Genomic DNA, 26,900 nt, shown 5'->3' with positions numbered 1-26,900 from the left:
GAGAGCGTGCGCGTGCTCGCGTGTGCGCGCTTGCTTGCTCTATTCCTTCCTGCAGCTGCCTAGTTGAGAAGACCTGCTTGGAAAGGTGGGGAAAAGGGTGCAAGTTGGAGGGAGGGAGGGAAGGAAGGAAGGGGGCGCAGGGTGGGGTGCAAAAAGAGGGGTGCGCGCGCAGAGATGTGGGGCAGGTTTCGGGGTGGGGGTGCAGAAGGAATAATTGTGGGTGCAGCAAGGGACCATATTTGCAACATGCAATGCTCATTAACGTGCTTGCAAGGAACCGATGTCCTTCGGAACTCCCTGCCCAGTGATTTTTTTTTAGGCAGGGGCCTTCGCCCTGCTGCTGACTATGGTGCCCGCCCAAACCTTTTATATTTTGTTATTTTTATTTATTATTAGGTTTATAACCCAGCTTTTCCCTTCAAAGAACTCAAGACGGCATGCCTGGTTCTCCTGTCCCCCCCCCCCCATTTTATTCCCATTTAACAACAGCCTTATGCTGAAAGCTCCCTTAGACACAGCGAGGCTTACTTCTGAGTAAATGGTTGCAATTAATTTGATTTTAGAATGTATTTCAATTACATTGATTGTGATTTTATGTAAACAGTGTTATTTTTACTGTTGTTGGCCGCTCTGAGCCCGGCTTCGGCTGGGGAGGGCGGGATATAAATAAAATTTTATTACTATTATTATTAATTGTGGTAATAAATAATGTCAGGGGGAAATAATAAGAAAGTGTGGTTAAGGGGAAGTATATTTCTGCTTCGAGACTGGCGTTCTGTCTTTTACACGCAGTCTATTTTTTTAAAAAAGATATTTATTAAAAGTTTTTTAGTTACAGAAAAAAAAGTGTAAAAGAAAACATAAACAGTGAAAAATTTAACAAACAATACATCAAAAATAAGAAAAAAAGAAAAAAGAACAATACATCAAAACAGCATAATAAAAAAAAAGAAAACACATCCAAATTCCATATCATTATCTTTCATTTACTTGTTTCCTTGACTTCCTCACACCTCCCTTTTTTGTATTCTAGTTCAAATTAGCTAATTCAGCAAATCCCTTCCCTCTTTCTCAATTTTTTGTTCTATAATTTGTCTTAACCTAATCTAACTTTAAATTTTCCACTTTAGCCCATTAACAATCAGTTTTTGCTTAATTCTTTATCACATTTCTGCTAAAACCATATAACTTCATTCCAGTATTCTTCTAACATTCATTAATTTTGCAATATTTCTGTAAATATACTTTAATTTTTTTCCAATCTTCTTCCATCGACTCTTCTCCCTGGTCTCGGATTCTGCCAGTCATTTCCGCCATTTCCATGTAGTCCATGACCTTCATCTGCCATTCTTCCAGGGTGGGTAGATCTTGTGTCTTCCAGTACTTTGCGATGAGTATCCTTGCTGCTGTTGTAGCATACATAAAAAAGGTTCTATCTTTCCTTGGCACCAATTGGCCGACCATGCCCAGGAGAAAGGCCTCTAGTTTCTTCAAGAAGGTATATTTGAATACCTTTTTCATTTCATTATAGATCATTTCCCAGAAGGTCTTAATCCTTGGGCACGTCCACCAAAGGTGAAAGAATGTACCTTCAGTCTCTTTACATTTCCAACATTTGTTATTGGGCAAATGATAGATTTTTGCCAGCTTGACTGGTGTTATGTACCACTTACACGCAGTCTAGTTCGTTCTTTCTTTCTTTTATTGTGTGTATATTCCCCCCCTTTCCCCCCTCTAAGGTGTTTGGGGTGGTGTGTATGTGGGTCTCCCCCTCCTCTCCTCCATTAATCTCTGCAACATCCCTTTGAGGCAGGGTGGCCAGAGAGGAGGCAGTGACGGGCCACAAAGGTCACACCCAGTGAGCTTTTGAACACTGGATTCGAACACTGGCCCTCCCAGGTCCAGTGGTTCCCCAAGGATTTGGCGCATGGTTTTTTATAAGTGCTGTAAGCATCCCAGAGTGGCTGGGGAAACCCAGCCAGATGGACAGGCTATAAATAATAAAATTATTATTATTGTTATTTTATTTGCAAAATTTGGTATATAACTTTTCAAAATGATAGCAAGAGCAAGGCTTCTTAGTGTTGATGAGATGAGAATTTGCTTGTCTCAAATTAGACCTAATATAAATGAGATTACCTGGCAAAAGCAAGCTCACGTCTTTCATCAAGTTTGCATGCATACATACGTAAGAAGCTCGTGTATAATTATATTTTCTTCTTTTTTTAAAAAAAATACTTTATTAGTTGAATATAAGAACAACATATAATCAAACACAAGCAATCAAATACAGCCCCCCCCCAAAAACCCCAGCCCCAACTATGTCCATTAGTAATATAATCAAATAAAAAAATATTTCTACAGTTGCTGGTTTAAAAAAATATCATTCCACATGTATTTTGTTCTTATATAGCTGCATTGTATTATACTTTATGGATGTTCCACAGTAATATTATATATATATATATATATTTAAAAATATTTATTTCAATTTTCACAAATACAAAAAATTGAAAGACAAAATACAATAGAATAAGAGAGAAAAAACAAAAATTAAAATTAAAAAATACATAGAAAGCCTCCCCCCCACCCCGCCAACAAGAAAAAACAAAAAACAAAGACATTTTAAAAAAGAAAACACTTCCATTTTTCAGAATTCCATCCTTCAATAACTTATTTCCTCGACCTCCTCCCACCTCCCTTTTTGTATTCCAATTATTAATTAAATCAGCAAATTCTTTCCATCTTTCACTGCTTACTCACTTATTTATCTTAATCCATTTAAACCTTATCCTCCCATCAACATCTAGAAAATTATCTATACTCCAATCTAATAAAAAAGGAAAAGAGAAAACCCTTAAATCCTAATGTCTCAAATCCTTATCTTATTTCCACTAAAGTCAAATAAATTCATTCCACAATAATATTATAAAGCAGTTGTGTTCTGTGTGATAAATCAAGCACAGCTGGGACTTGTTTATTTCCCCGGTTGTTCCTTATCCGTTGAAAAAAAAACCTCTGTGATTTTTATTCTGAAAGTGGCCTGGAGAATAAAGTTTGAGACCACCGTCCTAGTCCAATGCTAACCACTATACCTCCTTTTTTAAAAAAATACATTTTTATTAATTTTAACATACAAATTATAAAGCGTACCACACAAATCATTACAAATACACTTTTTTTGGACTTCCATCAGCACCTCCGATGATCTTCCGCCTTAACCTCTTTTTATGCATTACTTAATTTTATGTTGTCTTTACCCCTCTTAACTTATCATTTCCCCTTTTCCATTTTTACAATATTTCCAACAATACTCCTCACAGAACTTCTTGCAAACCTGCAAACATCGTCTGATCATCACAAATACTTTTCATATAGTTCGTAAATTTACTCCAGTCTTCGGTAAATTTCTGGTCCCGCCGGTTTCGGATCCTTCCAGTTAATTTGTCTAATTCTGCGTAGTCCATCAACTTCATCCTCCATTCTTCAATCGTTGGCAGTTCTTCTTGCTTCCATTTCTGGGCTAATCGTATTCTGGCTGCTGTTACTGCATATAAAAAAAGCTTACATTCTTTTCTATTTATATCACTTCCCACCATTCCCAATAGAAATGCTTCTGGTTTCTTTGTAAATGTATATTTCAACATTTTTTTCAACTCGTTATATATCATCTCCCAAAAACATTTCACCTTTTTACATTCCCACCACATGTGATAGAATGTTCCCTCTTTTTCTTTACATTCCCAATGTTTATTGCTAGTTTTATACATTTTCGCTAACTTAACAGGAGTGATAAACCATCTATACATCATTTTCATCACATTTTCTTTTAATGCATTACATGCAGTAAACTTTAAACCTTCTTTCCATAATTTCACCCAGTCACTCAGTTGTATATTATATCCTAACCACTATACCTCCGACTCATCGCCTCTTTTTTTTAAAATAAAATTTATTAGATATTTTATAATTATAAAAAGAAAAACAATGAAAAAAGACAATACATGAATTCAACAAACAATACATCAACAATAAAAAAAGAAAAAAAACAATACAGCAACACAACATAAGAAAAAAGAACAAATCTTTCATTAGCTTATTTCCTCGACTTCCTCGCACCTCCCTTTTTTGTATTCTAGTTCAAATTATCTAGTTCAACAACTCCTTTCCCTCTTCTTCAATTTTTATTCTATAATTTATCATAACACAATTTAACTTTAAATTTTCCAATTTAACACATCAACACTTAATATTCATATAATTCTTAATAACCCTTCTGCTAAAACCGTATAACTTCATTCCAATATACTTCTAACATTCATTAATTTTGCAATATTTCTGTAAATATACTTTAAATTTTTTCCAATCTTCTTCCATCCCGACCCATCGCCTCTCTCTTCCCCAGGACCGCATGTCTGAGCCGGGCCCCCCCACGCAGACGGAGTACGCCTTGCGCCGGCGCTTGCCGCGGCGCCTCCCTCGCCGGCGCAGCGACATCTACATCAACATGAAGACGGATTTCAAAGCGCAGCTAAGCCGCTGCCAGAAGCTGCTTGCACCCGGGAGCGGCTGTCCTGAAATCTGCATCCACGGACTGGGACTGGCCATCAACCGCGCCATCAACATCGCCCTGCAGCTAGAGGCCACCGGCAGCGGGTCCCTGTGCTTGGCTGCCAACACGTCCACCGTGGAGCTGGCCGACGTGGCCGAGCCGGAAGGGGACAGCGACGAGCCTCTGGCCAGGACCCGGAACAACTCTGCCATCCACATCCGGGTCTGTCGCGTCGCCCCGGAGTAGCCGCCGGTGGAAACCTCGGCGTCCCTGGGTGAGGAGGAGCGTCTTTGCTTCCACGAAGCGACTCGCTCGAATCCCGGGGTCCTGTGTTGTGTAGGAGTGGCTGGGCGAGTGGGGGATCGTTGCCTTCCCAAACTGGTTTTGTCTTTGCTGGCTGGACTGGGCACGAGGTTTGCAGTTTCTCTGTACACGGAACGCACAATTCTCCATCTCGCGCGACAAAACGCCAGCGCTGAATTAGAGGCTCGTTTCTCCCCCTTTTCTGACTAAATTGGAACACCGTTTTGCAGGATGCTGCTGCTGGCCTTGGCAGAGTGTGGACTTCTCTCTGTGGGAATCGGAACCACCCTACAGTGGACGCAGTCTGTTTTCCCCCTGGCCTAAAAACCAAATTGTTACCTAAGTGGGGCTTGCATTTTCACTTGTTCGCAAGAAAGATCCTTAAAGGCTTGGCATTGCAGGCTGACTTCCTTAGTGCTGTGATGTCTGCAGGGTGTTGCTTCCAAACGTTTCAGTGTGTATGTGTGTCTTGTGGCGTTTTGGAGTGTATTTTTTGCTTGGATCTGGGGAATAAACCCTTGTTTTACCAGGAGGGAGAGAAGAGAGCCTTTTCTCAGTTTTTCAAGGGGCACTGGGCAAGGTAAGATTGCATTGTTTAGCAAAACGTAGAGGCCTCAATCGAAGCAGAAAGATCGCTTGAGTGTTTTGCGTAAAATGCTTATAAGAACAGACAAACCCCCCCAAAATCAGCAAGATTGAAAAACGGCAACATCTGGTCCAGCACCATGTTCTCACAGTAGCCAACCTGTGGGAAACCAGCCAGTAGGATTCGAAAACAGGAGCAACATTCTCCCCTCCTGTGACTCCCAGTCCAGCAAACAGCATTCAGAAGCATCAGAGTATAGCCATTGTGGCTAGTAGCTGCTGATAATAGGGTTGCCATACGCCTGGAATTTCCTGGACATATCTGGAATACTGTTTTCAGCAGAAGCATCTGGGTGGAAATTAGCCAAATGCCTGGGAAAATCCGGACGATATGGCAGCCTATGACAGCAGTGCCGATTTTGCTGATTTCCCCTAAAAATAGCTCAAAAACGGCATTTTTGTGTGTGATGTTGCCCAAAAGAGCTTTGGGCAAAACTAAAAAAAACACCAAACCCTTTCTGTCCAGATTTTCACTGTTTGAAATACGGCAACCCTATGCTGATAAACCTCTCTTCCATGAATTTGCCCGGTACAAATTGGTGGCCATCACTGACTCCTGAAGAAAAGAGTTCTGTAGCTTTAACTACGTGCTGCCGGAAGAAGGACTTCCCATCCATAATAATAATAATAATAATAATAATAATTTATTATTTGTACCCTGCCCATCTGGCCGGGTTTCCCAGCCACTCTGGGCGGCTTCCAACAAAGATGAAAAATACATTAGAATGGCACACATTAAAAACTTCCCTGATGTCTTCTAAAAGTCAGGTAGTTGTTTATCTCTTTGACATCTGGTGGGAGGGCGTTCCGCAGGGCGGGCGCCACCACCGAGAAGGCCCTCTGCATGGTTCCCTGTAACTTTGCTTCTCGCAAGGAGGGAACCGCCAGAAGGCCCTCGGAGCTGGACCTCAGTATCCGGGCAGAACGATGGGGGTGGAGACCCTCCTTCAGGTTTACTGGGTCTTTGAGGCCATTTAGGGCTTTCAAGTTCAGCACCAACACTTTGAATTGTGCTGAATCTCGCAACATTCAACTTCATTGGACTTCCACAAGTTGCACTGTGACAAGAGGGGGAGCAAGAATTTTCTCTGTCCAATTTTTCCATGCCAATCACGATGTTATAAACTTCCATCGTGTCGCCTCCTGCTCACCTCTCTAAACTACTTGTTGTTTAGTCGTTTAGTCATGTCCGCCTCTTCGTGACCCCCTGGACCAGAGCAAACCAGGCCCTCCTGTCTTCCACTGCCTCCCGCAGTTTGGTCAAACTCATGCTGGTAGCTTCAAGAACACTGTCCCACCATCTCGTCCTCCGTTGTCCCCTTCTCCTTGCGCCCTCCATCTTTCCCAACATCAGGGTCTTTTCCAGGGAGTCTTCTCTTCTCATGAGGTGGCCAAAGTCTTGGAGCCTCAGCTTCAGGATCTGTCCTTCCAGTGAGCACTCAGGGCTGGTTTCCTTCAGAATGGAGAGGTTTGATCTTCTTGCAGTCCATGGGACTCTCTAAACTAAAAGGTCCCAAATGGTGCATTCTTTCCTCCATAAGGTGCCTTTCCATCCACTACATCCACCGTGAAGGGGCTGATATGGAAGGTGTATTCCCAAACCTCTGCTCTCATGAGCCTGACTGACCAGCAGGGGCTTTTCATGCTCCCTCTGACTTGTGGTTACGGTTTTGTAAAAGATTCTGTAGCGGCTTTGGCATTTTGCATTTTGCCTGTCTATGGAGGCGCAGGTTAATTCTGTGTCCAGGGCGGCTCCATCTGGTACGCAGGATGAGACCCTCCCTGCCCACAGACTGTCTCGCCAGAGTGGTGCATGCTCTGGTTATCCCCCACTTGGACTACTGCAATGCGCTCTACGTGGGGCTACCTTTGAAGGTGACCCAGAAACTGCCAACTAATCCAGAATGCGGCAGCTGGACTGGGAGCGGCTGCCGAGACCATATAACACCGGTCCTGAGAGATCTGCATTGGCTCCCAGTATGTTTCCTTGAAAGCCCTAAACAGCCTTGATCCTGTATACCTGAAGGAGTGTCTCCACCCCCATCATCCAGCCTGGACACTGATATCCAGCTCCGAGGGCCTTCTGGCGGTTCCCTCCCTGCGAGAAGTGAGGTTACAGGGAACCAGGCAGAGGGCCTTCTCGGTGGTGGCGCCTGCCCTGTGGAACGCCCTCCCACCAGATGTCAAGGCAATAAACAACTACAGTGGTACCTCGGGTGAAGTACTTCATTCGTTCCGGAAGTCTGTTCTTAACCTGAAACTGTTCTTAACCTGAGACACCACTTTAGCTAATGGGGCCTCCTGTTGCTGCCGTGCCGCGGGAGCACGATTTCTGTTCTCATCCTGAAGCAAAGTTCTTAACCCAAGGTAATATTTCTGGGTTAGCGGAGTCTGTAACCTGAAGCGTCTGTAACCCGAGGTACCACTGTATTTTGCTTTTAAAAGACAACTGAAGGTGGCCCTGTCTGGGGAAGTTTTTAATGTTTGATGCTGTATTGTATTTTGGTGTTCTGTTGGAAGCCGCCCAGAGTGGCTGGGGAAACCCAGCCAGATGGGTGCGGTATAAGTAATAAATTATTATTATTATTATTATTATTATTATTATTATTAGTGCTGTTTCAGCTCGATTCTGCTCTGGAGATATTGTCTCTCTCTGTTCAGGGAGACCTCTTTACTCAGAGGTGGTGTGACGTCAGATTAGCCTCACAGACAACAATGGCGGCTGGCTCGCCTCCAGGGAGGTTCCGGTAAACAGTCTGTGCCGATCTCTTGGTGAGGCGGCCGTGACAGGAAGGGCTTCTGGGATGGAGCCCTCCTCATTGTTTGCGTCCAGCAGGCCTCCAGGAAGATCAACACAGCACAACCCACTGGCCAAAAAACGAGGGTTCGTTGTCTCTAGCAAGCAGGCTGGATCCTTGCCACCCATATTGACCTCTGCTTGAGGCTACAGCTACGAAAAGGTTCAGCTTTAAAGAGATGGGAACATCGCTGATTTTGTGTGTGTTAGGTGTTAAAAAGTAGAGACATCACCTTGCCAACAAAGGTCCGTATAGTAAAAGCTATGGTTTTCCCAGTAGTGATGTATGGAAGTGAGAGCTGGACCACAAAGAAGGCTGATCGCCAAAGAATGGATGCTTTTGAATTCTGGTGCTGGAGGAGACTCTTGAGAGTCCCATGGACTGCAAGAAGATCAAACATCTCCATTCTGAAGGAAATCAGCCCTGAGTGCTCACTGGAAGGACAGATCCTGAAGCTGAGGCTCCAAGACTTTGGCCACCTCATGAGAAGAGAAGACTCCCTGGAAAAGACCCTGATGCTGGGAAAGATGGAGGGCACAAGGAGAAGGGGACGACAGAGGACGAGGTGGTGGGACAGTGTTCTCGAAGCGACCAGCATGAGTTTGATCAAACTGCGGGAGGCAGTGGAAGACAGGAGTGCCTGGCATGCTCTGGTCCAGGGGGTCACGAAGAGTTGGACACGACTGAACGACTAAACAACAACAAAGGTGTTGCAGAGCCCCATGGAGGCCTCATTGCAACGTCCCCTTGTTTGGTTCCCCAACCCAGTGCCCTCCAGGAGCTTTGGACCACAGCTTGGGGCTCAGGGAGGGCAGCAGATGGAGCCATCTCTGCACTGTATCTTCTGACACCCAGCTCCTCTGGACGTCCACGAGAGGTAGAAAAATGTTCCATCCACTGTCTTTTATCATTGTTCCCCCTTACTCTCCTATTCCTATTATGGCTCTCAGTACGTTTTTGAGCACAATTCAAAGTGACCTTTAAAGCCCTAAACGGCCTCAAAGGCCCAGTAGACCTGAAGGAGTGTCTCCACCCCCATTGTTCAGCCCGGAGACTGAGATCCAGCACCGAGGGCCTTTTGGCGGCTCCCTCGCTGCAAGAAGTGAGGTTGCAGGGAACCAGGCGGAGGGCCTTCTCGGTGGTGGCGCCCGCCCTGTGGAACGCCCTCCCACCAGATGTCAAGACGAAAAAAACTACAGTGGTGCCCCGCAAGACGAATGCCTCCCAAGACGGAAAACCCGCTAGACGAAAGGGTTTTCCGTTTTCAGAGGCGCTTCGCAAAACGAATTTCCTATGGGCTTGCTTCGCAAGACAAAAATGTCTTGTGAGTTGCTGTGATTTTTTTTCGCTCCCCACCCCCTTTTTCTAAGGCACTAAGCTGCTAATAGCCTTTTAGCAGCTAATCCGCTAATCGCTTAAGCCTTTAATAGCCGCTAATAGCGCTAATCCGCTAATGGGGTTGCTTCGCAAGACGAAAAAACCGCTAGACGAAGAGACTCACGGAACGGATTCTTTTTGTCTTGCGAGGCACCACTGTACAGTGGTACCTCGGGTTACATACGCTTAAGGTTACAGACTCCACTAACCCAGAAATAGTAATCTTGGGTTAAGAACTTTGCTTCAGGATGAGAACAGAAATCGCAGCGCAACAGCAGCGGGAGGCCCCATTAGCTAAAGTGGTGCTGCAGGTTAAGAACAGTTTCAGGTTAAGAATGGACCTCCGGAACGAATTAAGTATGTAACCAGAGGTACCACTGTATTTTACTCTTAAAAGACACCTGAAGGCAGCCCTGTTTAGGGAAGTTTTTAGTGTCTGACGCTGTATTCTTTTTGATATTTCGATGGAAGCTGCCCAGAGTGGCTGGGGAGACCCAGTCAGATGGGCGGGGTATAAATAATAAATTATTATTATTATTATTATTCTCCTGCCAACCTAGCATTTTGAAAGCACGTCAGAGTGCAAGTAGATAAATAGGTACCACTCTGGCGGGAAGGTAAACGGCATTTCCATGTGCTGCTCTGGTTAGCCAGAAGCGGCTTAGTCCTGCTGGCCACATATTATTATTATTATTATTATTATTATTCTCGAAACAACCCCCCCCAACCTTCCTTTGTAGGGGAGTCTCCCCATCTCTGCTTCAGCGATCAGAATTGCCCCTTCCAGCTATAAATAGCTGCAGAAAATGGGCGGGGGGAAGAGGGTATCCTATTTATCCCCCCTGATGTCGAGCGATGGTTTGGTTACAATGACGCTCCTTTCTTGTCTGCTAGCCTGAATGTTCCTGAGTTGTCCAAAGGGCAATGAATTTTGCATAATAATAATAATAATAATAATAATAATAATAAATATCTTTATTGTCATTGCCCCCTTCGGGGACAACGAAATTACTTGACTGCTCCATAAAAACACTAATTAAACCATACAGTATAATACAGCAAGGGAGATTAGATGACTTTCAAAGTCCGGGCTTCCCATTCAGGGCCGAGATCGCTCTGGAGAAGAAGCTGTTCTTAAGACGGCTCGTTCTTGTCTTCATCGTCCTGTATCTCCGTCCCGACGGCAAGAGCTCGAAGAGACAGTGACCAGGATGCGATGGATCTTTTACTATGTCCAGTGCCTTCCTATGGCACCTTGTGGCATAAATCTGCTCTAAGGTGGAGAGTGGGCAGCCAACAATGCTCTCTGCTGCCTTAACAACCCTGCACAACCCCATCCTGTCCTGGGTAGTACAGCTTCCGTACCACACACAGAAGCCATAAGTGAGCACGCTCTCAATGGCACAGTGATAGAAGGCAAGCAGCAGTTTCTGCAGAAGATGGTTTTTCCTTAGTATTCTCAAAAAGTACAGTCTCTGCTGCGCCTTCTTCACAAAATGGGGGTTCTCCCAGTAGCCGCTGTTCTTTTCTTGATTTGGGGGGGCTCAGGGGGCAAGAGATCTATCTTTGGAGCCCTCCGGCCTCCACCCTTCAATCCAGAGAGAGTCTCTGCTGTCCTGTCGTCGCAGCTGTGTGTTGGGAGATGGCTTATCGGGACCGGGTCGGAAATAACTCTTTTTCCACCGCCGCCTCGCTGGCATTCTCACGCTGTCAAGGCGCCTGCATTAACCCCGGGCGCAAGCTGCTGATAAGACAGGGCTGGCACCCCTGTGGGGCTCCCAACTCTTGTCATCCCCAGCAAGATCCGGGGAGCACCAGGTTGGGGAACTCAGCTCTAGCCAAACACCTGGTTCCTTCTGCAGCTTCTTGCAAGATGTGAAACCCAGACGCACACCACTAACGCTTTATTTAGACCGTGTCCGCAGGCTTCCTTTGCAGTTCGTTCTTGAACTGGATTCTGAACATGAAGCTGCATGTGGGAAGATTCAGGAAAGAGAAAATCAAGTCCTATTATTATTATTATTATTATTATTATTATTATTTATATCCTGCCCTCCCCAGCCGAAGCCGGGCTCAGAGCGGCTAACAACAATAAAATGATACACATTCTAAAATCATTTCATTATAAAATTAATTCAAATCAGATTAATGGCAACCAATTGGGCTGGGGTTCTGTGAGGATTGCCAAAGGAGGGAGTCAGGCTATGCCCTGGCCAAAGGCCTGGTGGAACAGCTCTGTCTTGCAGGCCCTGTGGAAAGATGTCAAGTCCTGCAGGGCCCTAGTCTCTTGTGACAGAGCATTCCACCAGATCGGGGCCACAGCCGAAAAGGCCCTGGCTCTGGTCAAGGCTAGTCTGACCTCCTTGTGGCCCGGGACCTCCAATATGTTTTTGTTTGAAGACCGTAAGGTCCTCTGTGGGACATACCAGGAGAGGCGGTCCCGTAGGTACAGGGGTCCTAGGCCGTATAAAGGTAAATGGACCCCTGACCATTAGGTCTAGTCGTGACCGACTCTGGGGTTGCGGTGTTCATCTCGCTTTATTGGCTGAGGGAGCCAGTGTACAGCTTCTGGGTCATGTGGCCAGCATGACTAAGCCACTTCTGGCGAACCAGAGCAGCGCACGGAAACACCGTTTACCTTCCCGCCGGAGCAGTATCTATTTATCTACTTGCACTATGACGTGCTTTCAAACTGCTAGGTTGGCAGGAGCAGGGATTTGAACTGCCGACCTTCCGATCGGCAAGTCCTAGGCTCTGTGGTTTAACCCACAGCGCCACCCGTGTCCCTCCTAGGCCGTATAGGGCAGAGTTAAACTATGGAACTGCCTGCCAAGAGGAGGCAGCGATGGCCACCGAATTTTAAAAGATTGAACAAGCTCATGGAGGAGGAGAGGGCTCTGGAGGCAGAACATATTCTCCACTGGAGCCATAGTCAGCCCCCTCCTCCATGATTTTGTCCAAATTCTCGGGCGGCCCTCCCAACAGTTTGCAAAGTCCTGACTCTTGCAGATGACAGAGCCCAAAAGAGCAGCCTGGCAACTCAGGAGGCGAGTTCTGTTTTCTGTTTTGCTTGGCAGCGGGGGAGCCACGTGAATTGGGGACTGGGGAACGAGCCAGCCCATTTCAGCCACCTCCACTTTGCAAGCCGTGTGTGTCTGTGTGCAGTCAGTGACCTCGCAGACTCCGCGGGAAGGTCAAGGCTGGCAGTCTGGGATGGCAACAAGAGCATGGGCACGTAGCTTCTCGATTGCTTCCAAGTGACAGGAAGTCACTGTTCCGCTTGGTTCTGGACCAGTCGGACCTCGCCTGCGAGTTGTGCGTCCGGTTCTGGAGGCTGCAATTTAAGGAGGACGTCGACCTGCTGGAATGGGATGTGGGAGAGGGGCAACTGAGGTAGTCCGTGGCAAGGAAAGCTAGCCTTGTGGGAAAAGGCTGAAGGAACTAGCTCAGTCGGTGGAGCATGAGACTCTTAATCTCAGGGCTGTGAGTTCGAGTCCTGCCTTGCAGGGAGTTGAACTAGATTGGCTCCCAGTACGTTTCCGAGCACAATTCAAAGTGTTGGTGTTGACCTTTAAAGCCCTAAACAGCCTCGGCCCAGTAGACCTGAAGGAGCGTCTCCACCCCCCATCATTCTGCCAGGACGCTGAGGTCCAGTGCCAAGGGCCTTCTGGCGGTTCCCTCATTGCGAGAAGCAAAGCTACAGGGAACCAGGCAGAGGGCCTTCTCGGTGGTGGCGCCCATCAGATGTCAAAGAGATAAACAACTACCTAACATTTAGAAGACATCTGAAGGCAGCCTTGTTCAGGGAAGTTTTTAATGTGTGCCATTCTAATGTATTTTTAATCTTTGTTGGAAGCCGCCCGGAGTGGCTGGGGAAACCCAGCCAGATGGGTGGGGTACAAATAACAAATTATTATTATTACTGATGACCCCCGTAGGCCCTTCTACAATTCAATTATGAACTGGGAATGTTTAACCTGGAGAGGAAAAGTATGATGGGGGAAGGGGGTACGAAACCAGTCTTCAAATCCCTTCTGGATTATGCCAATGCCCCACCTAGTCCAGAGTCCTGTTCTCACGGGGCCAAACAATTGCCCCAATGAGAAGTCCACTTGCAGGATATGAGCACAAGAGCCGCTCTCCAGTCCTGTGGTTTCCAGCAGCTGGCACTCAGAAACGTAAAGGTAAAGGGACCCCTGACCATTAGGTCCAGTCGTGACTGACTCTGGGGTTGCGGCGCTCATCTCGCTTTACTGGCCGAGGGAGCCGGCGTACAGCTTCCGGGTCATGTGGCCAGCATAACTAAGCCGCTTCTGGCGCACCAGAGCAGCGCACGGAAACGCCGTTTACCTTCCCGCCGGAGTGGTACCTATTTATCTACTTTCACTCTGACGTGCTTTCGAACTGCTAGGTTGGCAGGAGCAGGGACCGAGCAACGGGAGCTCACCCCTCACAGGGATTCGAACTGCTGACCTTCCGATTGGCAAGTTCTAGGCTCTGTGGTTTAACCTACAGCGCCACCTGCGTCCCTCAGAAACATTACTGCCTCCCAGTTGTGGAGGTGGAGCCTTCTCCATCAAAACGTCAACTTGAGAAGAGGACAAGGATTCTTATTTTTTCTGCCCCCCCAGAGGGCAGACGGTTTCAGTCACAAGAGGGTAGGTTTTGGGTGGACGTTAGGAGAGAGGTTTTGATGGTAAGGGCTGCCGGGACAATGGGTTAAAATGGCTTTAAAGGGTGGTGGTCTCCCCTGGGATAGAAGTCTTCAAGCAGACTTCTTGAAGTCTCTTTTGGCGTAGTGGTGAAGCGTTGGATTTTCCTGCCCTGAGCAGGGTGGGGTTGGACTGGATGACCTCTAGGTGTTTCATAATTTGCTTCTACTGTCCAAGCTCGTCTCTGGAAAATTTGAAGTCAATGGTGACAGAGAAAGGTGTGCCACTGGGCATATGCAGAGTGCCTTCCCCTTGCCATTTCAGACCCACAGCCGATTCTCACACATAACTGAGAGACTATGCGGTGGGAAGGTTATTCAAGACGCCCTTGCAAGCCTGAATGCTCTGGTTTAGAAATTGAAACTCTGGATATTCTGGGAAGCACGATAACCTTTAATAAAGATAAAACAGAACTACTTTAAAAAAAAAAAATCCCGTCCACCAGGAAATCTTCCTTTCCCAAACCCAGTATACAAACCAGCTGCTCTCTGAAGTCAACAAGATAAATATACAGGAAAACTGTACATGTTTAACTTAGTATCAAATATAAACTCTCATAAAGTCCCTTAGAACAAAAACTTTACATAGGTGTATATCCTCTGTGGCACCGAAGCCCTTTATCCCTCTCCTCGCAAGGAGTTGAACCTGGAGCTGTCAAATCTTCACCTTCGCTTTACAGAAATAGCGGAAGCAGCAACTTTTAACGCTTTGGAGAGGAGAGCGAAGGGACTCGCGTCCATGGAGATTGTCTCAACTGTTATTACAGCAGGTCCTTGCAGGTCTGTGATTCTAAGACTACGGGCCCCTTCAGAAATGCCCTTTTCATTGAGAATTGGCAATGATTTGTGCCCATGATTACCGTATTTTTTGCTCTATAAGACTCACTTTTCCCCTCCCCAAAAGTAAGGGGAAATGTGTGTGCGTCCTATGGAGCGAATGCAGGCTGCGCAGCTATCCCAGAAGCCAGAACAGCAAGAGGGATTGCTGCTTTCGCTGCGCAGCGATCCCTCTTGCTGTTCTGGCTTCTGAGATTCAGAATATTTTTTTTCTTGTTTTTCTCCTCCAAAAACTAGGTGCGTCTTGTGGTCTGGTGCGTCTTATAGAGTGAAAAATACGATATATTTCTGCCCTGCCTTCGATATTCTTTGTGCCTGTAAATGTTTTGGGGTAGGCACACTGTTCCGTTCCCAAACCTTTCATATCCTGTCCTTCCTGCTGAAATCCCGTAACGTTTTACATACCACAAATGGGGGGACAGCCTTTGGTGGTGCTACAGCCCCCCCCAATCAATAATGTGGGAAGCATCACGGAACAACTAATAAAGCTGAATAAATCCATTACTAATGCACTGCTATTGTGTCAAGATTACAGAAGACACTTGCAAAAATAAAACAGCATCTGAAGGTGGCCCTGAAAAGATTGACACCTGCCAATCAAGTCTTTATCACCTCCAGTGGTACAGGGTAGATAGATCTCGCTCCCCTCCAGGCCATTTTCGCAGTTCTTTATTTCCCAAGTTAGGTATGCTTTGAAGGACACCTGCCAGTCACCCTCACCTCTTCCGGAGCATCTGGTCCCTTCTCAAATGATGCTTTGAAACCATGCAGCCCCAACGTGCGCACGTTTACTCAGAAGTAAACCCCACTAAATTCAAGGCGTTATTGACTCCCAATTAAGTGCAGAAACGGGCTGCAGCTTTCAAGAAACGACTTTCGACTCCCGCTTTCCACATTCACAGCAGAGAGAGCCCAGCAAATACCCAGACCGGACTGTGAAAATGTGGAACCCCAAGAAACTTGCATGCTTTCTGACTTTCTAATGTGCCGGCCCCCAGAAACCAGCTCTGGAAGGGCACCAGTATTACCCTTGGGGCCTAGCTCAATATAAGGCCGCTCTTGACGGTTTCCTGGTGGCCGTGGATCTTCCTTTGCTGAAGGTGATATCAGTTCCCCACCAAATCCTTTCATTTTGCTGCCCGCCAAACCTCCTTTCCATTCCTTCCCCATCTCTGCCTCTTCTCCGTGCAACATTTCTCTCATCCCTCCTAACCAGCCCCCACAAAAACGCACATCCTTACAGCCCAAACACTGTCCGTCACTGGGAGAGGGGGCACCGCTGGTCAAGCAGCCACAGGCCCCCGCTGAGACCACCTCATCCGAGATTTTTCTGCCCCACAGCAGAGGGATCGTGGGCCTTGCACCGCTCAGCTCGGGCCCCTTTGGGAAAACTCAGTGTCTTGGGTTCGAAACTCTTCCCATCTTGGCTTTGCAGACTTCCTTCCTCTCCTCCGTTCCTCTCATTCTCTCTTTTTCTCTCCTCCTGGCTGAAAAAACTCCGTTTTCCTGATGACAGCACCATCCTCCTCCAAGGTGGACCACCATTGCTCCCCTTGAAAACCAAAGAGCAGCCTTGCTACCTGTTTGCAGACAAGGCGCCAGACCTTCCATAAACCCAGCTCTTGTTTTCTCTTTCAGGGCAGGAGCCACAGAGGGCAGTGTGTGTGTGTGTGTGAATGTGCAGGGATGAGTGTCACCGGCTCCTGGGCAAGAGAGTCAAAAGTTTCCCCCCGGCTCAGAAAGGCAGTCCGCACAGAACCCGGGTGTGCACATGCATGTGTGCGTGTGTGCGTGTGGTTGACACCTGCCAATCAAATCAAGCTGTCACTCAGCGGGCAACGCAGGGGCACCCTTCCCCTCCAGCAGTGGGCGGTTGGGGGTGGCAGCAACATGCGGAGTGGTATGCGTTGGTGGCGCCGCTCTCCCTCCGTCACCTGGCACAGGCCTCTGTAATGTACAGGCTGACTTTCCCCCGGATGAAACTCGAGTAAACGCTGAACAGCTTTTTCATGGTCTGGACGCTCAGGGTGCGGGTCGAGACGTCATCTTGGGGGGCTTCCTGCAAGAGAGGTGACTGTTTACTTAACGGGTATCTTTCTTTTCTTTCTTTTTTCTGCCTTTCAGGTTTTATTTTTTCCCAAATTTTATTGCTTTTTTGTAACAAGAACAAATAAAATAAATACAGTGGTGCCCCGCAAGACGAATGCCTCGCAAGACGGAAAACCCGCTAGACGAAAGGGTTTTCCGTTTTGGAGGTGCTTCGCAAAACGAATTTGCTATGGGCTTGCTTCGCAAGATGAAAATGTCTTGCGATTCCTGGGGTTTTTTTCCCCTCCCCTCCTTTTTCCCAAGCCCCTAAGCCGCTTAGCAGCTGTTCGCTAAGCCGCTTAACAGCTGATCTAAGCCGCTTATCAGCTGATCTAAGCCACTAATAGCCTTTTAGAAGCTAATCCGCTAATCCCTTAAGCCTTTAATAGCCACTAATAGCCTTTTAGCAGCTAATCCGCTAATCCCTTAAACCTTTAATAGCCGCTAATAGCCGCTAAACCGCTAATAGTGCTAATCCGCTAATGGGCTTGCTTCGCAAGACGAAAAAAACCGCAAGACGAAGAGACTCGCGGAACGGATTCTTTTCGTCTTGCGAGGCACCACTGTACCCTTACATTCAAAAATTTGTATGTTTTCTTATTTACCCTGCGCCTTATTGCGCCCGGACTTCCTTCCATCCCTTCAACCGTTTTCATATCTCAAATCTTTTCTTACGGTTTCTTATTTACACTCCATCCACATCACAAGATTTGCATTAATCCTGCTACAGTTTTTAAATTCTTACAATTGCTCCGTATATATTCAACAAATTTGCTCCGATCCTTTTCGAACTTTGCTTCTTTTCGGTTCCGAATCTTATAAGTCAAATCTCACCAATTCTAGGTATTCAAACATTTTTGTCTGCCACGACATTAAAGTTGGGATTTCCATTTCTGAGCCACTAAGATTTTAGCGGCGGCCGTTGCGTACATGAATAGTTTGTAATCTTCCTTTTTTAATTCATCCCCTGTTATCCCTAGCAAAAATGCTTCTGGTTTTTTTTTTGGGAAAGTGTATTAACGGGTATCTTTCACTGGAACAGTCTCCCGAGTTGGCGCCCACTGGGTGTTTTAGACTACAACTCCCAGCCAGCTGGGGTGCCATAAGCATCATAAAAAGGCCTCTGGCCAAGTCAGCCTCCCCAGGTGTCCTGGACTACCGCTCCCATAATAATAAGAATAATAATAATTTTTATTTATACCCCACCCTCCCCAGTCAAGGCCGGGCTCAGGGCGGCTAACAAGCAATAATAAAAACAAGTTGAATGAATACAACTTAGAAACAAAATTAAAATACAACATTAAAATATTGAAACATCAGCATCAGCTAGGGTCAGATGGCAGCCATAGGCCGCATTCAGACCATACATTTCAACTATGATACTGCTTTAAACAGCCATGGCTTGCCCCAAAGGATTGGGGAGTTGTAGTTTGTTAGGCTGCTGAGAGTTGAAACGGCCCCTCCATTCCCCTCACAGAGCGGTTTAATCGTCCCCCTTCGCAAGGGAACTCTGGGAATTGTAGCCCTAACAGCCCTCAGCACCCGGAACAAGCCATTGCTCCCAGAAATCTCTTTTTTCCCCACACGGAACTCGTCGGAAATCATTTCTGGCACCTCTCATGTAGGCCCTATTGCCATCCTTGAAAGAAAAAGCCAGAGCTCCCAGAATCCTTTGGGGGAAGCCATGACTGTTCAAACTAGTATTATAATGTGGTCTGTGAGGGGAAGAAGGGGGTCTCCTCACAACTCTCGGCTCTGTTCACAAACTTCAGCTCCCAGAATCCTTTGGGGGAAGCCATGACTGTTCAAACTAGTATTATAATGTGGTCTGTGAGGGGAAGAAGGGGGTCTCCTCACAACTCTCGGCTCCGTTCACAAACTTCAGCTCCCAGAATCCTTTGGGGGAAGCCATGGTTGTTCAAAGGGGCACCATAGTGCTCTCTGTGAGGGGAATAAAGGGGTCTCTTCTCAGGAATCTCTGCACTCTGAACAAGCCACAGCTCCCAGAATCCTTTGGGGGAAGCCATGACTGTTCAAACTAGTATTATAATGTGGTCTGTGAGGGGAAGAAGGTGGTCTCCTCACAACTCTCGGCTCCGTTCACAAACTTCAGCTCCCAGAATCCTTTGGGGGAAGCCATGGTTGTTCAAAGGGGCACCATAGTGCTCTCTGTGAGGGGAATAAAGGGGTCTCTTCTCAGGAATCTCTGCACTCTGAACAAGCCACAGCTCCCAGAATCCTTTGGGGGAAGCCATGACTGTTCAAACTAGTATTATAATGTGGTCTGTGAGGGGAAGAAGGGGGTCTCCTCACAACTCTCGGCTCCCCTCACAAACTTCAGCTCCCAGAATCCTTTGGGGAAAGCCATGACTGTTTATAAAGTGGCATAGTGTGCTCTGTGAGGGGAATAGCTGGTCTCCTCACAATTTTCAGCATCTTTAACAAAGTACAGCTCCCAGAATCCTTTGTGGGACGCCATGACCATTGAAAGTGGTATCACAGTGAGCTCTGTGATGGGATTAGGGGTCTCTTCCTTTGGGGAAGCCATGACTGTTCAAAGGGGCACCATAGTGCTCTCTTGTGAGGGGAATAGGGGTCTCCTCAGAAATCTCAGCACTCTGAACCATAGCTGTCAACATTCCGCTTTTTTTAAGGGAAATTCCCTTATTCCGAATAGGATTCATTGCAAGAAAAGGGAAAAGTTGACAGCTATGCTCTGAACAAGCCACAGCTCCCAGAATCCTTTGGGGAAGCCATGACTGTTTAAAGTGGTATACTGTAGTATGCTTTTGTGAGGGGAATAGTGGCTCTCCTCACAACTTTTAGCATCTTTAACAAAGTACAGCTCCCAGAATCCTTTGGGGGATGCCATGACTGTTCAAAGGGGCACCATAGTGCTCTCTGTGAGGGGAATAGTGGTCTCAGAAATCTCAGCACTGTGAACAAGCCACAGCTCCCAGAATCCTTTGAGGGAAGCCATGACTGCATAGATATATCCAGGGCTTCTTTTTCACACGGAACTCGCCGGAAATCAGTTCTGGCACCTCTCATGTAGGCGCCATTGCCAATCCCTGAGAGAACAAGGGAGGTGTTCCTGGCGAGTCTCTTTTTGGCGTCTCTTTTTTTCTAGAAAAACAGCACTATATAGTGCTGTAAAAGGGTCTCCTCAGAAATCTCAGCACTCTGAACAAGCCACAGCTCCCAGAATCCTTTGGGGGAAGCCATGATTGTTCCAAGGTGGTATCATAGTGCTATCTGTGAGGGGAATAGGGGTCTCTCCTCAGAAATCTCAGAACTCTGGACAAGCTACAGCTCCCAGAATCCTTTGTGGGAAGCCATGATTGTGCAAAGGGGCACCATAGTCCTCTCTGTGAGGAGAATAAAGGGGTCTCCTCAGAAATCTCAGCACCCATAACAAGCCACAGCTCCCAGATGAAGTTATATGGTTTTAGCAGAAACATTATAAGGAGCTAAGTGATTAATTTTAGAACAAAAAATTTGAGAAAGATGGAAAGGATTTGCTGAAATAGCTATGAACTAGAATACAAAAAAGGGAGGTGTGAGGAGGTCAATGAAACAAGTAAATGAAAAGTAAGGATATGGAAACATTGGATGTGTTTTTAAATGTTTTTGTTCTTTTTGTTGGTTTAATGCACTGTTTTTCTCTGTTTTTTATTTTTGATGTATTGATTGTTAAATTTTTTAATGTTTTTTGCTGTCTTTCTTTTTCTCTTTTTTCCTGTAATTATTAAACTTTTAATAAATATAATTTTTTTTAAAAAAACAACAACAAGCCACAGCTCCCAGAATCCTCTGGGGGACGCCATGACTGTTCAGGGTGGTCTCAAAGTGCACTCCGTGAGGGGAATAGGGGTTTCTCCTCACAACTCTCGGTGCCCTGCCCTGCCATTAAAGCTAGCCTTTCCCCCCCAAAACGAAACACTCTTCCCTTTTACAAGGTAATAAGTGATCAAGTCATTTGCTGTGCATTCCCACTCCGTGAGGGAATCTGCCTTCTGCAGCCGCCCTGGTGAGGGCGATCCGAGAGGCTTAAGTTGGGCCATATTTCCAGGGTGTGAAGGGGAGCCCTTGGGATTTGCAAAAGCTGCCTCAGGAGGAGGCAGAAGGGTGGGGAAAGGAGGCCTGGAAAATTACTAGCTGGTTCTGGTTGCTGCCGGAAAGGAAACTGGCCCAGGAGAGTCAGGGTTTGCTATATGCAAGGAGGTTAGCAATATTTGCACCACCACGCTAGCAGAAATATTGGGGATTTTGCTCTCCTGTAGAGGAGACCAACTCTCTGCTGTTCCAGTCTAACGCTATTCCAAATTCTGCCTTTTTTTTTGCAAATTTTGCAGGCAAATCTGAATTTGCAGAACGGCTGCTTTGGCGATTCCTTTGTTACTGAGAAGAGTCAAACCGCCTCTACTGCGCTTCGTCCATGCGCTCCGAGATAACTGTTTCTCTCTCTCTCTCTCTCTGCACAATCTGGCCGGCAGGAGTGGAAGATTTCCTCTGCGCACGTGCGAAGTGCCAATGTGCATGCTCCCGAGACGTCTCCGTTACAACAAAGCGCTGCTGAGCACACGTGCAAAGGCGTTTCCCTCGTCCTAAAAGCCACCTGGAGTCAAGGAGCAGGGCTGTGATTTGTCGTGATGCCAGCAATACAGCGGGTTGGACTAGATGGCCACTGAGGGTCCCTTTTCAATTCTGTGATTTTGAGCAGGGAACTCCGGCCTCCTCGTCAACCAGCACTCCCTCCCCACAAATCTGGTGCTTCGCTCTCACCTGGGCTCCGTGGCCGCGCAAGATGTTTCTGATGCTCCGCAGGCAGCTCTCCATCACTTCCAGCTGGCGGACAAAAGGCTGCATGGCTGAATGATGCCTTTGGACTTGGCTGATAGCCCTCGAAAGGAGGGTCTGGCCTCTCCACACCTCGGACGCCTGCCTCGTCCTCTAGCAGAGCGGGGTGGGGAGAATAAGTCCATTAGTGAAGTTACAGGGGTGGGCATATACGTCCGTTCCAGTTACTCTCAGTTTCTCAATTTCCCCCGCCTTAAATTATCTTCTCTACGTTTCTGCAGCAATTTTCATTTAAAAGACAAATCCCCATAAAAGTTCATCAGTATTTGAGGGGAAAATTCTTCCTAATACACACATTTTTGCAATGAATTTTCCCTAATAGGGACCTTAGTAGTAGTAGTAACAACAACAAGAACAACAAAACAACAACAACAAATTATTATTATTATTATTATTAATGCCCCACCCATCTGGCTGGGTTTCCCGAGCCACTCTGGGCGGCTCACAACAACAACAACAACAACAACAACAACATAATAAAGTGAGGGCAAAGGGAAGGTAACAAATAAATGAGTATAGTAATAACACATTTTTGTGAGAGGTTTTCACCAGTATGTGCATTCTTATGCCTGCTTTCCTCTAACAGATGAGTTTTTTATTTTTGCACTCATTGGTTGGAGAATTGCATTACAAAATTCGGAGAAGTGTGATTTTTTAGGAGAATGTCTTTGTTTCAGTTCTCATATTGGTTTATTTCTCATTAAAATGCAGGCAGAATTTAATTTCTCCCCCAGCCCTGGTGCTGAGCAGGCCCCGCAGTGAATTGCATCAGCCCCCCACCCTGCTCTCAGCAACCCCCTTCCCTACCCCAGATCAAACTTACATTCATTTTTCTCCAGCTACGTATGTTGACTCCGGTGTCCAGCACCATGACAGGTTCAGGCAGGTTGCAGGAAGTTCTACAAAGTTCTACCTGTAAAGAAATCAGAGTCCATTCACATCTATGCTACAGATCTAAACTGCTTCGAGATGTGGCTTAGTTGGCACAAGGAATTCTGGGAGCTGTAGTTTTAAGACCCTTAGGTGAGCCCTGCAGCTGGATCAGGCCAAAGGTCTGCCTCATCCTGCATCCTGTTCCCACATTAAAAGGTAAAGGTACCCCTGCCCGTACGGGCCAATCTTGCCAGACTCTAGGGTTGTGCGCCCATCTCACTCAAGAGGCCGGGGGCCAGCGCTGTCCGCAGACACTTCCGGGTCACGTGGCCAGCGTGACGAAGCTGCATCTGGCGATCCAGCGCAGCACACGGAACGCCGTTTACCTTCCCGCTGGTAAGCGGTCCCTATTTATCTACTTGCACCTGGAGGTGCTTTCGAACTGCTAGGTTGGCAGGCGCTGGGACCGCACGACGGGAGCGCACCCCGCTGCGGGGATTCGAACCGCCGACCATGCAATCGGCAAGTCCTAGGCGCTGAGGTTTTACCCACAGCGCCACCCGTGTCCCCTGTTCCCACATTGGCCCAGCTCAAACAATTGCCAACAAGAAGCCCACAAGCTGCCTGGCACTTTGGGACTTGCTCCCCAGTAACTGGTATCCAGAGGGGTCCTCCCTGCAGGGAAGTTATAGGCCAATAGGATATTTATTTACTTCATCATCATCATCATCATTTATTATTTATACCCCGCCCATCTGGCTGGGTTTCCCCAGCCACTCTGGGCGGCTTCCAAAAGAATATTAAAATACTGTGATACATCAAACATTAAAAGCTTCCCTAAACAGGGCTGCCTTCAGATGTCTTCTAAAAGTCTGGTAGTTGTTGTTCTCTTTGACATCTGGTGGGAGGGCGTTCCACAGGGAGGGAGCCACCACTGAGAAGGCCCTCTGCCTGGTTCCCCCTAACTTGGCTTCTCGCAGTGCTGGACCTCAGTGTCCGGGTAGAACGATGGGGGCGGAGACGCTCCTTCAGGTCTACTGGACCGAGGCCGTTTAGGGCTTTCAAGGTCAGCACCAACACTTTGAATTGTGCTCAGAAACGTACTGGGAGCCAATGTAGGTCTTTCAAGACCGGTGTTGTAGGTCTTTCATACACCGTTTGATTGTAACGCACAAAAAACCCACCTCAAAGTGGTATACAAAAAGGATAAAGCAATAAAATTATCAATAAGAAGAATTAACAACGATCATTTAAGACTTTCGAAAAGTTAAAATAACAGTAAAAATTGATTAAAATCTGCACTGGCTTACTAAAAAAATCTGGGTAGGTTTGTCTAAACAAAAATGCTTTTAGCAAGATGCCTGCCGGATGAGGTATCAATAGGCAGGGAGTTCCAGCGTGTAAAATACCCAGTTCTTACAAATGCAAAATGGGTATTATTTGCCATATTTGTCAAAATTGTCAAAAACGACACTGCCAACATGGGTCACCGTACATCCGGAGCTTCCTGGACATTTTTAGCAATTTCCACCTGGACACTGCTTCCAACTGCAGTATTCCAGCTATGTCCGGGAAATTCCAGCCGCATGGCAACCTTTTATTATGTGGCACCTATAGCAGTGCCAGTTCTGCAGATCTAAGCAGTCAAGGAGGCACATTGGAGTAAGGTGATCTCACAGGTAAATTGGTCCCAGGTTGTTGTAAGGGTTTTGCATACCAAAAGCAAAACCTTGAGCTTGGCCCGGTAGATATAGAATCATAGATCCATAGAATTGTAGAGTTGAGAGGGACCCTGAAGGTCATCCAGTCCAGCCCCCCAGTGGCGTTGCGTGGGTTGTCAGCACCCGGGGCAAGGCAAGTAATTTGCGCCCCCCCCCGCTGCACTGTCCCTCCCCCAGATAGTCCCTCGCTCTCTCTCCGCACCGCACCGCACGCCTGGCACCCTCCCCTCCACAGTGGGCGGCGACCCGGCGGCTCGGATCGGATTTGCACAGCCAGCACTGCAGTGAGAGAGAGTGAGTGAGCCAGGTAGGGGCAGAGAGCTGCGAGTGCGAGCGCGCCCCCCCCCAGATGTTGCGCCCGGTTCGGCCGGCCCCCCCTGCACCCCCATGCTACGCCATTGCAGCCCCCTGCATTTCAGGAAACTCAACTAAAGCGTCCATGACAGGTGGCCATCCAATTTCTGCTTTAAAAACTCCAAGGAAGGAGAGTCGACTGCATTCCAAAGGAGTCCGTTCCACTGTCAAACAGTGCACAGATGCACCATTTAGCGTATATTTTGTCATATATTTGTTGATTAAGAAAATATTTGTAAACTGCTTCCTTTAGAAAACAACAACAGCCCTCTGAGCAATGTACACAAAACAATATAAAATGATTACCAGTGCCACCCAGATAAAAACCAGCAAAATGCTTCAGAGCACTGTATGCTTGTTGAAATAAACACCCCCCCCCCTTTTTTTTGGCATAAAGCTTTTTCTGATGCTATAAGATCCCTGCTGGGCCAGGCCAATGGGGTCCTGTCTGGTCCAGCGTCCTGTTCTCACAGTGGCCAAACAGATGACCCAAGCAGAGTAGACAAGATGTCAGAAGTGGACATGATGACTAGGGCCTGTTCATTTCAGCGGGTCTTCTCATTTATTTTCCAAAACCCCTTTTAAAGCCATCCAGACCGGTGTCCACCTCTGCAGCTTGTCAGACCTAATGCCATAGTTTTAACTAGTGCTTAGAGTGTCGGGCTAGGACCTGGGAGAGGTCAGGGTTCAAATGCCCACTCAGCGGCCCTGAAACTCCCCGGGTTTGACCTGGGGGGAGCAGTTGTTGCCTTCTCTCAGCCTCACCTACCTCACAGGGTTGTTGTTGTTGTTGTGGAGGAAACCATGAACGCGCCACCTTGAGCTGCTTCGAGAAGAAGGTGGGGTATAAATGCATTTGAATAAACGAATGACTAAACCTTATGCCCTGTGTGTGTGTTCAGGAAGGAGATAAAGAATGGGAAGGGAACAGAGCAAGAAAAGAGGACGTACGATTTCACTCTCAGCCTTGCTGACATCTTGGATGTACTTGTTCATTACACGCTGGTCACACATGGGCTCGGGGGTCGTAAGGAGCACTGGGGCCAGGAATCCCAACATTAACAGGAGTGGAGTCAGCCCTGCGGAATAAAAGGTGAGGTCCCCCTTAGATCTTTTGCAGAGCTGCTTTGCATCGTCATGCGCACATCATCCATCTGCCCATCACAACCAGAGTCGTACCTTGGAAGATGAATGGAATCCGTTCCAGAAGTCCCTTCGGCTTCCAAAATGTTCGAAAACTAAATCGCAGTTTCCGATTGGCTGCAGGAAGCTCCTGTCGCCAATCAGAAGCCCTGTTGGACGTTCGAGTTCCAAAAGAACGTTCTCAAATTGCGGCGTTCGGGAACCAAAACGTACGAGTTCCAGAGCATTCACGATCCAAGGTACAACTGCAGTCTAGCGGTGGTTTTGTCTGTCCACCAGCCCATCCACTCACCCATCACCATATCAAATATTAAAATTCAACGAAGTAAACAAATACAAAACTATTTCCAAAATACCCATTTTCCTAGAAACCCATTAGGCTGATTTATATGTATAATAAATTCACTTAATCTTTTTTTTCTTCCAATCCGTTCATGTACAGTAGGGGATGTATCTTCTCCCCATAAAGTTAGCAGCAGTTATCAGATTGAACACTTAATTCTCGATCACTTTTCTGGGATAATAATTTATGATTTATATGCTGCCCATCCGACTGATCACATCCTTCAGATAAGCAAGCAGAAATATTTCAGGTTTTAAGAGTATATGATATCCTAACTTATCAGAAATGTTATCCT

At 46.8% G+C, this 26,900-nt stretch overlaps 2 protein-coding genes across 2 annotated transcripts; one reads left to right on the top strand and one right to left on the bottom strand.

Moving 5' to 3' along the window:
• On the top strand, nucleotides 1-5,387 carry POP7 (POP7 homolog, ribonuclease P/MRP subunit). Its single transcript, XM_083410892.1, has 2 exons — nucleotides 1-85; nucleotides 4,406-5,387. Exon 2 carries the CDS (start codon nucleotides 4,412-4,414, stop codon nucleotides 4,796-4,798), a length of 387 nt encoding a protein of 128 aa, XP_083267018.1. The 5' UTR covers nucleotides 1-85; nucleotides 4,406-4,411; the 3' UTR covers nucleotides 4,799-5,387.
• Nucleotides 5,388-15,596: 10,209 nt separating this feature from the next.
• Nucleotides 15,597-26,273, bottom strand: EPO (erythropoietin; the record flags this gene model as incomplete). Its single annotated transcript, XM_083410827.1, is given in 5 exon segments — nucleotides 15,597-17,282; nucleotides 22,097-22,264; nucleotides 22,995-23,084; nucleotides 26,071-26,219; nucleotides 26,222-26,273. Coding segments are annotated over 5 exon segments (588 nt in total). The 3' UTR covers nucleotides 15,597-17,153.
• Between the last annotated feature and the right edge of the window lie 627 nt (nucleotides 26,274-26,900).

The sequence above is a fragment of the Podarcis tiliguerta genome (assembly GCF_965153285.1).
Source record: "Podarcis tiliguerta genome assembly, chromosome: 13".
In the NCBI taxonomy this organism is placed as follows: Eukaryota; Metazoa; Chordata; class Lepidosauria; order Squamata; family Lacertidae; genus Podarcis; species Podarcis tiliguerta.
The sequence above is the reverse complement of the archived record's forward strand: the minus strand, read 5'-3'. Positions and strand labels throughout refer to the sequence as shown.

Bases quoted from the DNA above. Each gene is read 5' to 3' on its own strand.
- POP7 (XM_083410892.1), top strand. From the start codon at position 4,412: ATGTCTGAGCCGGGCCCCCCCACGCAGACGGAGTACGCCTTGCGCCGG.